Source organism: Arachis ipaensis, chromosome B8 (genome assembly GCF_059453495.1).
Source record: "Arachis ipaensis isolate K30076 ecotype BB chromosome B8, ASM5945349v1, whole genome shotgun sequence".
Taxonomy (NCBI): Eukaryota; Viridiplantae; Streptophyta; class Magnoliopsida; order Fabales; family Fabaceae; genus Arachis; species Arachis ipaensis.
This window is the reverse complement of record NC_142443.1, coordinates 775,192-787,375: the sequence shown is the minus strand read 5'-3', so window position 1 is coordinate 787,375 and position 12,184 is coordinate 775,192. Positions and strand designations below refer to the sequence as shown.

Genomic DNA, 12,184 nt, shown 5'->3' with positions numbered 1-12,184 from the left:
CTGGAAGTGAGCCGAGCTGAGTCAAGTTAGACCAAATTCAAACTCGGCTCACGAAAATTAAGTTTGGCTCATGACTCGACTTATTAACAATAGAGCCTATTTCGTAAGTTCAAGCTTGGCTCAATGAAAGCTCACAAATTGGCTCGAGCTCATGAGCTGGCTCAAATAATAGGAACATAATCTATAATTTTATATCAATAAATTATAACTTATATACATTAAAAAATTATTAAAAACATAAATTTAATATATTGTCTATCTATCAATTATAAATTTTTTATTTATATCCTACATCAAAATTATATATAAAAAATGACTATAAAATTTTAAACATTTAAGAACATTAATATATATGTAAAATTATATATTACTATTTTATATGTATAAATATATTAAATTATTAATACACATATCCTATATGCATTTAATCTATACTTTTAATATTATATACATAATCGAACGAGCTCACGAGCTAATGAGCTGAACTTATCCAAACACAAGCTCGGCTAATTTAATTTATGAGCTCAAATCCAAACTCAAGTCCGGCTCATCAGCTTACGACTTCAGCTTATCAAGCTATTAATGAGTCAAACTCGAGCTGACTTGACTCACTTCCAGCCCTACTTACTATTTATTAGAGTTATGAAGTGTGACAATTTGTAATTGAAATTATGTGGCTCTAATTCAACTTGAAAAATTAGTTTAAGTGGTTATGTTTTTACGTACACAAATTAATTAATGAATGATGCCAAATTGAAGTGTTCCTAAATATAGTATATTTATTTATTTTATTCTAAAGAAGGTACAGTGCTATAATAGTAAGGGTAATTAAGCAATGGTCCTCATTAAATGTTAATAAACTTTAATTATTCATTCCTTGCTACCTGGCTGCTTTTGCTTAGACAAATCTTCATCAAATTCGCATGCGTTTACACAAAATTTCACTTTTGGTCCGACACAAACCTGATTGATGGCTACCTTTTTTGTAGTAATAAGAATGCGACCTTAATTATAAAAGTAAGCATGGAAAAAATTGCCGGTGACAAAAGATATTAAAGTTGACAATACAATTATGTGAAGGTGCTTAATTAAATTAGCTTTATCATCAACCTTACCAAACTTTATTTTATTGAACACAAGGTTTACAAGAGTACTATGAGCATGTTTAAGCTTTTTTTCTTTTTTTGCAAAAAGGTCTTTTGTCAGAAAAAATAAACTTTAAAAATAGATTATAAACACATGTTATTCGTATCAAATTTGCATGGTGCACAAATCAACCCACGATGTGAATAATAGGATATGCCTACTCGATCGGTCTTGTACATAGAGCACATTAGAGTAATAACATGAGTTATAATGGAAGAGAATAAGTAGTAATGCATAATATTGATAAAAAAAATAAAGACAGAAACTCACCCGCAGACTGCAATTGACTTTACGTTAAGTTGATTTTGAATGGTTGACACATGTTATTATTTAATTTTAAAAAAATCGATTTATTTTATACAAATAGTTTAATTAAAAAACCAATTTAAATTAGACTCTTAAAATTTATTCTCACCCAATTTTTTAGAACTAGTATGAAACTTTTGATTTCTAATTTTTTCTTTTTTGCCATTCTTATACAGACAAAAAAAACGTTATTTTTATTTATTTTTCAGAATATCAAACTATACTTTTTGAAACAATTTGTATTCATATATTTGACGAAAATTAAATAAATAAAATTAAAAGATAAATTTAAAGAAAGATTGGTAAAAAAAATAAAGAATAAGAACGTATCAAATTTATAATTTAAAAATTTAGTGATAAGACAGAAAAAATTAATTTTTTAAAAGTAGTTATTTGATTTATTTAAATCGATTTTTTTAATTAAACCATTTATATAAAATAAATTAATTTTTTTAAAATCAAATGATAACACATATCAGCCATCTATAAATAACTATAAATAACTTCATGTGAAATCGATTCCAAGTGAATTCTACCCAAAAATAAAATAAAATAAAAGGCGCACTACCCATTATATGTCTTGACCTACCATGTGGTATCAAAACTTCAAAACAAATATAATATGAATGAAACTTTAATTTATTTCTTTGGTAATAATAATAATAATGTATGCAATACTTCAAACTTTGATAAACTTTAGTTAGCTAATAGGTTTGGTGGAAGTTAAAGCAGCTAGCTATCTAGTTACGTTTTTGCTACATAAAAGCATTCAATTTCATAGCGTGTTGGTAACAAACTAAAGCAAAAACCCTAATAAGTCGTAATATTGATGAAAATGGAAGGTTTTGCTAGCTAGGTAGGTAGCTACTATATGTATGTGAAGGAGTGGGAATGTGTAAGGTTATTGGTTTGGATGATATGTTTGGGCAAATTCTAATACCTGGCGTACGCGTTTGTAAGTTTGATGAGTCCCAATGTGTTCCCTCATAGACCTAGGGATCGTCGACTTTGACTCATCATTTGCTGTGATCTTTCACATTCCACATAGAAATTCGTTTGTTGCCTTTGGGTCCTACCTTCTTACACCATTTCATTATTTTGCTCCCTATATGTATCTCTATCCCATCACATTCCCTTACATTAATATATGCCATGCCATTGCTATATATACATATGCTAATTAACTAATTAACAATAATAATTAGGTGAAACACAATCTAATCATATATATTCTGAAAAGTACCAAGCATGGCTATTTTTCTGATTTTTTGCGTTCGTGTGTCAAACACATTTTAAATATGATATTTATTGATATTTATTTGATACACGTATTTTTTGTGTCTTAATACAAAAAAAAAATTTTAAACACATTTAGACAAACTTAAATACCATCATGTGTCAGTGTATCTAACCTTATCTTTATTATATATTCTTGAAATAAATTTAAAAGTAATATATATTATTAAAATAAAAAATATTTTAAATATTTTATATAATTAAAACAAGACATTAAAAATAATTAAAAAATTAATTTATATTTTAATATCAATAAATCATCGGAATATCATTATAATTTATTTAAAAATACTTTATATTATATTTTATATATATAAATATGTCATGTCCCGTATCTTATAAAAATTTTAAATTTGTGTGTTCGCGTATCCTATGTCATGTCGTGTACTTAGTGTCCGTGCATCATAGTCTGAAACAATGAGATAATACTCAATTTGGTCCCTGAACTTACACGCGAATCTCAATTTAGTCCCTAAGATTTCAATTGCCTCTATTTAGTCCCTAAAGTTTATAAACGTGCCTTATATTAGTCCCTGAGACAATTTTTAGTATAAAAACGTTAATAGAGCGTTGTTGTAGACTATCACGTGTCACGTTAAAACTTGTAAAACGATACAGTTTTGGTTTTGACATTTAAATAGCTCAAAAACGACACCGTATTACTTATTTTGTTAGGTAAAATTTTAATAAACGCCATTTAGGATGTTTTTAGGTTATTTGAGTGCCAAAATCATAACGACATCATTTTACAAAGTTTAGTCTGGCATCTGGCTGTCACGATAGTGTTTCGTTAACATTTGTACGTTGAAAATTATTTCAAAGACTAACATTAGTTATGTTCACAAAGTTTGGGGATTAAATAGAGGCAATTGAAACTTTAGAGACTAAATTGAGACTTGCGTGTAAGTTTAGAGATCAAATTGAGTATTATCTCCTGAAACAATATTTAAATAGAATTACTAAATATTTGCACACCAAACATTCTTTACTAAATATTCGTGTATAATTATTAAAAAGATGCTAATATCAAAATGATATTTATTATAAAAGGTATAGCCGTATAGGCCGCGAGATTATTTTGAATTTCCATCAATTATATTGTATGTAGTTGAATGAATTTGATTAAAGCATAACCTAATAGAAGTGGCATGTATTTGATAGAACTAAAGATGGCAGTGCACATATATAATTAATAAAAGTATTGTTCAAAAAAATGAGAGCAGCTTAGCTTGAATGAAGGGAATCACATGGTGTGCCCCAGAGTCAGCTAATGAAACGGCCACGATCAAATGTGAGGAAATGAGAAGAGAAGAAATAACGGTAGGATGGTGTCCAAGAAAAAGTTTAGGACCAGCAATTTTTTCAAATTCTGGCCAGCATGTAACCAATAAAAAAAAGTGAGTCATTAAATGAAATCTCACACCATTAAAATCATTATTGATAGCTATTTGATAGCTATAAATTACAAAAATTGCTGCCCTAGTACTCCTCGATGTCGAATGTATCAAAGTTGGTGTGCCGCGACTTTAAGAGGGAACAAACAATGTCCCTACCCTACACTCATTTGTTCCTCATGTGACCGACCACTTCACCTGTCATAAACAACAACCTAATTAATTAATACCCTCTTTCTTTCATATATATACTCTCAGTTCACCAAAAAGCCTCAAAAAAGATGGCGAAAGAAGGTCTTGGACTAGAAATCACGGAGCTAAGATTGGGTCTTCCCGGTGGGGATTCATCAGCATCGAAGAAGAGGGTGTTTTCGGAGATTGATGGTGGGGAAAATGGATCCTCGACGGAGAGGAATAAGAACGCGGTGGTGGGGTGGCCACCGGTGTGCTCTTACCGGAAGAAGAAGACGTCATCAAAAATGTACGTGAAGGTTAGCATGGACGGTGCTCCATTCTTGCGTAAAATTGATCTTGCCATGCACAAGGATTACTCCGACCTAGCCTTTGCCTTGGACAACCTCTTTGCTTCCTACGGAATCGGTGAGTATTCTTTTACGTTACATTATACCAACTGCACGTGAATTTCTACCTTTCAGCTGAAAATTCATATGAAGTTATCTTTTATGTGAATTGATATTGGAGAACCTTTTCGTATAAAAACAACTGCATGTAAATTTTTATCTCGTTTCTAGCAATACAGACAAAATGTTAACGATTGGTAAAAAAAATAACTATATGACAGATGCGGAGAATTGTGAACAAGTTCCGATTTACGAGGACAAAGATGGTGACTGGATGCTCGTCGGAGATGTTCCTTGGGAGTAAGTCTTTCTATACTAATTTCTTCTTATTTTCAACTTTGTCCACTGTGCTGCATAAAATTATGAATAATATCATTAGAATTGGCTATATATATAGAGTTATATTAAGTGTACAATAAAATCAGTCATCAAAGTCACCTACTAGTATAAAATATATGTTAGAATATAAATACACATTGAAAATAAATTAAACTACACATATATTTATATATAAATACATTGATGACTGATTTTAGTAGCTAATTTTAGTGTACAAATAACATTTTTGATATATATATGCCAAACTGATGAGATTTATTACTTTAATAGGATACACAGTTACACACAACAGCCAGCCAATTAAAAAACATATATTACTTCTTAGTTTATAATGATATTGATAACTATTTATTTAGCTATTTTTATTCACTTAATTTTTTGCGATAGATAATTTTATGATAAACCATCAAATTTTTTATAATCTGTTAAATCACTCAATTTGAAATTTTAGGAAAAAAGGACACTCTGAAAAAGAGTTTAGGCACTACTGATGATCCATTAGTTATGGTAATTGCATTGTCACCCATCATCTGCTATGATATTTCCAGTAATATATATATTATCTTTTTCAACCAACAAAATAAAACCGCTTTAGGAATTTATGTGCATACATATTTTCTTTTGGTAGGTGTTGATTCATAATTTAGTGGGAGCATCTATTGATTTTTTTTTTTCTGAGACAAAAAGTCACTAGCGTGTCATGTAAGACTGGATATAATTGGTAAACTATATATAGGGAATTTTTCGGTGAAGCATACTGTCCACTTTACCATTAACCCTAGTTTCATGCCTATATTAAAAGTTATATTAGTGGTGATTATTTTTTAAATATTCTAAATTTTAAATATTAAATTCTAATCTAAACTTCAAACTTTCTAAAAATAAGGGCCAAAAAAGTTTTTCTTATACTTATTTTCTTAAATATATTTTACTTTATTACATGATATATGAGAGAATAGAGATACATGGATAGTTAGTTCACATATTATTTATTTAGAATGATTACTTCTATATATGTTATAACTGAAAACTATGGTAAAAACTCAGATGAAGTCGACTTCATGTGAAGTTGATACCTAAGAGTCGTTAGATGAAAATTTAGTCAAATTGGTCAAATCATTTAACGGTTCTTAAGTATCAACTTCACGTGAAGTCGACTGTACCTGAGTTTTCACCGAAAACTATTAAGTACTTTGATATATATAACTAAATTTCTTAATATACTTTTATTTAACTCTTATTTTCACAAAAAAAAAATAATAATAAATTAGGAGTTGTGACTTTTATCTAATTCCACGAAATTGAATTGAAGAATAAGTTTGGCTAAATCATTTTGATGTCTGCCAGTACGACATTATTTGAATAGACGTGTTGATTAAGTTGTCCATAGATCTAATCAATTCCAAAGTTCTACTTTATATATCATTATTATCATGTTAATATCAAACATAAACAAAAGATTCTCATGGATCACACTTACATGGCCGACATGCGTGAATTCTTCATTATAATGTTCGTTCGTAACATCAAAATGAGACTGAAAATATAGCATCACTTTTATTGTCTCTTCCTTGAAAAAGGAAAAAGCAATTATTATTATTGTTAAGAAATATTTTACTATAATTATTATTAATTAACGTCATAAGAAATATTTTACTATAATTATTTTTTATGTTTTATTTTTGTCAAGTAATAATATGTTAGATTTAATTTGCACTATATATTATTCATGCAGGATGTTTATTGAATCATGCAAGCGTCTGAGGATTATGAAGAGATCAGATGCAAAGGGCTTCGGTCTCCAACCAAAAGGATCATTAAAGGGATTTATAGAAGGCGTGAAAAATTAAAACAAATTAAATAAGTTAGGGTTTTCTACTTTATATATATTATTATTATGTGGTACACGTTTTAATGATCATAGATCACAATTTTATGTTTCATTTTGTTTATATTCGAGGAAGAAGCAACTTTTTTATTTAGTTTGATGCATGAATTGTAAAACCTAAGAATGAATTTGATATATGAATGTTTTGGTAAATGTTTTGCCGGAACCAATTTTTTTTATAGAGTAAAGTATTATTTTGGCCTTTATATATGGATCACATTCTAATTTTTATTTTAGTCTAAAAAATTTTAAATAAGTTTAACATTATTCTACAGTTAAATTTAATACAAATAATTAGCATATTTAAGAGTTAATATAACGTTCGATTTTATTACGTAAATAAATTTCACTTATCAATGATTATTAGTATAAAAAAATTTTATTTATTATTCAAATCAAATTTAACGGTAGATCTAGAATAGCATGAATCTATTTAAAATTTTTTAGAATTAAAATAAGGCATTTAAAATATTAACAACTAAATTAAAATTTGGCTCAAACGTTGAGAACGAACTAAAATAATATTTTATTTTTATTTTATATTTCCTAATCGTTTTGGTAAATGTGTTGCCTCATATCTGTTAATGTGCTAGTTTTAGTAAAAGTGATTAATCGTTATTGAGTCTTGAGTCTTAATTGTCAGCTTATTCAGTTAATTATTTAAATTTAAATGAGAAGAATAAAAATATTAGAGTTTTCATATTTAAAATATTATACTAATTAAACTAAAAAAATAGTTCGTTATATTTTTTCAAGTGTTAAATAATTATATTGTACTCCATGATTTATTCTACAGACGGATGGGTCATTCATCTGCAAAAGGGAGGAATGGAAAACAAAAATGGACTAGTTTTAGGAAACTAATACTCTTTGTTACAAAATACTTGCTCAATATGATAGGAGTAAGTAAAATTACACCTTCAAATTTTCAACCACCCATCATTTTCATCAAATTACTCATAATTAATATGCCAAACCACCCCTAAAACGATGATTATTTTGGTATATATAAATTTGGTTCATACAAAATTTTATAAATTAAAGAGGAAGATGATTCTGAGAACCTAATTGAATTGGCCAATTTAATATAGTTAATTGAGAATCGGTTACTAAATCGATTCAATTTAAGGTAAAAACTATTTGATAGCAAATCGATGATAATGGTATAGTTTTTTAGTAATTAATCAATTTAAAATAATAAATTATAATCTTTTTAAATTATATATTTTATATATAATTTGTTTATTAAACTTTTGAATATTTAAATTATTGAATCTCTAATAATATTAGTTTGATGATGATAAAATCTAGAGATGGGAGGAGGTTGCACAAGTGGAAGAAGGTGTGAGAGAAGAGTGGCAGAGAGAAGGTATGGAAGTGAATGAAGTTTAGTTGTTGAAGAATAATAGAGAGTCACACTTGTAAGAGTATTACAATGCAGTATTTATACATCAGACAAACTATGCTCAATTAACTATGGCTAATTCTAACTCACACTAACGGACATCTAACTACAGTAACTTAGTTACTTTCTAACTAACTATTCACTAGCTTACTTCCATAAATATTTAGGCTGGAGCAGCACCAATATCAGCTAACATCTCCCCTCAAACTAGGAGTGTGAGGACTGTAAATGTCCAACAATCCTAGTTTGGAACAGCATGAGTGGAATGGTCCTGGTGCCGGTGTCTTTGTCAAGAGGTCAACCGTTTGTTTACTTGAGGTTACGGGTAGCAGCTTGATTACTCCCTCGTTTGCTTTGTCGCGAACTATATGGCAGTCTACTTCTATATGTTTTGTTCGTTCATGCAGGACCGAGTTGGCTGCCATGGCTAAAGCAGACTGACTATTACTGTACAGAACAAGAGGTTGGGGATGACTCACGCCAAGTACATGTAGCAGGCGAAAAGCCAGAGAGATTCACAAGTGGCATTGGCCAAGGCTCGATATTCCGCTTCAGAAGACGATCTCGACACAGTTTGCTACTTGCTGCTCTTCTAAGAGACCAGCGTTGTGCCAAGAAAGAAATAGTAACCAGAGACTGAGCGCCTGGTATCGGGGCATGTCGTCCAATCCGCATCAGCAAAACCACTGAGTTTGAAGTCAGTAACAAGAGGGAAAAAGGGACCCGTGGCTGGGGCGTTCTTCAAGTAACGTAGAACTCGCAGGGCCGCTTTGTAATGGTCTTGAGTAGGAGACTCCAAATATTGACTCAATTTTTTCACTGCAAAAGTAATGTCGGGTCTGGTGTTGGTAAGATACTGGAGCTTGCCAATGAGCTTTCTATACAAAGTGGGCTCAGTGAGGGGCGCTCCTGAGGTTCTACAGAGATGCACTGAATAGTCCATCGGTGTTGAAGCAGGTTTTGCCTCCAATAGGCCAAATTCCTCCAAGACATCCGTTGTATACTTCTTTTGATACAATGTCAAGCCCTTTGTGTTATAAGCAACCTCCATCCCCAAGAAGTATTTGAGTTTCCCTAAATCTTTGATGCTAAATCTGGTGTCCAGAACTGATTTGATATTTTCAATCTCATTGGCATCATCCCCTGCCAAGACAAGATCATCCACATAAGCTAAAATTGCAGTGAAACCTGAAGCAGTTCGTTTGGTAAATAGAGAATAGTCTGACTTGGACTGTGTGTAGCCAGATTCAGTAAGCACGGAGACAAGTTTGGTATTCCATTGACGGCTTGCCTGTTTGAGGCCATATAAAGACTTGTTCAGTTTGCAAACTGAGCCTGGAGGTGCTGCTAGACCTTGAGGAACTTGCATGTACACTTCTTCAGGTAAGTCGCCATAAAGAAAAGCAGTGTTCACATCCAATTGCTGGAGAAACTAACGCTTCGGGACAATAACAGACAGTAGAACTCTTAATGTAGTCATGCGGACAACAGGGCTGAAGGTATCAAAATAGTCAAATACGGCCGTTTGAGTGAAGCCCTTCACCACCAACCTGGCTTTATGTCGTTCGACAGTTCCATCCACATTAAACTTCACTTTAAAAATCCATTTTGATCCAATAGCTTTCTTCCCATGAGGCAGACTAGTAATAATCCATGTTTTATTTTTCTCAAGAGCTTGAAGCCCAGCATCAATTGCATCTCACCAACAACCCAATTTCATAGCGTCGTCATAAGTTTTAGGCTCGGAGATGGCCGCCACCGCTAATGAAAAACTTTTGAAATTTTGAGACAGTTTATTATAAGAATTATGTTTCGAAAAAGGGTACCTGTTGGTGGATGAATATGCCAAAGTCGATAGAATGGTAGGACAATCATAGTCATGCAGGTATGCAGGTATTTTTCTAGTCCTAGATGATTTTTTGGGGACTGGCTGTGGAGTTAATGATGATGATGATGCAGTATGAGTGTGCAAGGGATGTATGTCACACTCATTAGAGGGTGTGGGGTTATTATGTAATGCAGATGCATCATTCGAACATGAGCGAGGTGGTGAAGGTTCTGCTAGTGATTCGAATGGAACGGGTGAAGTATGAGGGAAAGTGATAGGGGTAAAAGTTTTAGGCAAATCAAAATACAGCAAGTTGTCATAAAGATGCAAATCATGAGGGCTTGAACTTGGATTAATGCCATCTGTTACCAGCTTGCTTTCATATGTATTGGAGTTAAAAGTCTTTTAAAAAGGAAATACAGTTTCATAGAATTGTACATTTCTGAAAATAAAGATTTCTCGTGTGTTGATATCATGCAGAACAAACCCTTTAATGTTGAATTTATATTCTAGAAAGACACATTTCCTAGCTCTTTTGTCAAATTTTCTTCTATGAGTAGCTAGTGTAGTGGCATAAGCTAGACACCCAAATACTTTCAATTCCATTAAATTTGGAGGTTTCCCAAAAATGACTTCATAAGGTGACTGATTTTTCAAGTTTTCATTTGGAATTCGATTTATAAGATGAGCAGCATGCCCAATTGCAGCTGTTCAAAAACAGGTTGGAATTGAAGAGTGATACATGAGTGTTCTAGTCATGCCTAAAAGGTGTTGGTGCTTGCTCTCAGCCACCCCATTTTTTTGGGGTGTCTCTACACAAGAAGTTTGTTGCATGATACCATTTTCAGCAAAAAATGTTTATAAGTTTCATTGTTTAATTTCTGAACCATGATCTGATCTAAAACACTTTACCATCTTGTTAAACTGGGTTTGGACATAAACTAAAAATTGTTTTATCAAAACTGGAATCTCATATTTTAATTTCATGAAATAGAGTCAAGTGAATTGGTTCTTATCATCAATGATTGTCAAAAAATAGTTATGTCCAGGAGTTAAAGGAGTAGCTAATGGTCCCAAACATCAAGATGAACCAAGTCAAAAAATTTTATTAGAATCTAAAGAGCTGTTTACAAGGGGTAATTTCTTTTATTTGGCGCAATGACAAAAGTCATACGACTGTACATTATCAGTACAATCTATGAGAGGATAACTCCTCTTTATTATATGCATTCTATCTATAGGTATATGCCCTAATCTAAAATGCCATAGGATTGCTATGTTATTCATCTCCAATGGTGCATCAAGCAGATTTGTGTGTCTAAAATGAGATGCTAATGACAATACAGTGTGATGTTGTGGTCGTGATCTCAATGGAGGAATGGTCAGTGTATATAGACCTCCACTTTCTTTAGCATATCCAATCATCTTCCAGGTACTCTTGTCTTGTACCTCACAGGCAGTATCAGATATTGAAAAATGACAACATAACTGTTTGGCAGCTTTAGAAACTGACAGCAAATTAAATGTAAAACATGGAAGGTATAATACGCCTATGAGATAAAATTTGTTAGAAAACATTACTATCCCTGCAATATTAGTTACGGTTTCATGTCCATTTGGCAGCTTAACTAGGATTGATTTTATGTGATGATAACTATAGAAATTTTCTAAAGAAAAGGACACATGATCGATTGCACCACTGTCAATGACCCAAGTGTGTAGTGAAAAAGTTTTTGAGAATAAAATATGTGAAATATGAGAGCTCATGGATAAGGTGTATATTGGAATACCTAATGGTGTAGGTTGATTAGGCTGTGAGATATTGCCTTGTTGGAGTAGTGCAATCAATGTGTCCTTTTGATCTTGAGATAGTAAAAGATGTGATGTCTTACTGTCTCCTTTTTAGGATGAAAATTGCATTTTTTCATTGGATTCTTCACTTTCCATTCCAAGTGAGGTAGCTGCATAGTTGATAGTTCTCAGAGGTTGTTTCATGTGTGG

General features: G+C 31.5%; 1 protein-coding gene across 1 annotated transcript; it reads left to right on the top strand.

Moving 5' to 3' along the window:
- The first annotated feature begins 4,347 nt into the window (after positions 1 to 4,347).
- IAA19 (indole-3-acetic acid inducible 19) lies at positions 4,348 to 7,126 on the top strand. Its single transcript, XM_016313796.3, has 3 exons — positions 4,348 to 4,742; positions 4,945 to 5,023; positions 6,798 to 7,126. The coding sequence occupies exons 1-3, from the start codon at positions 4,424 to 4,426 to the stop codon at positions 6,910 to 6,912; spliced, it is 513 nt and encodes a 170-aa protein (XP_016169282.1). The 5' UTR covers positions 4,348 to 4,423; the 3' UTR covers positions 6,913 to 7,126.
- Positions 7,127 to 12,184: the final 5,058 nt, after the last annotated feature.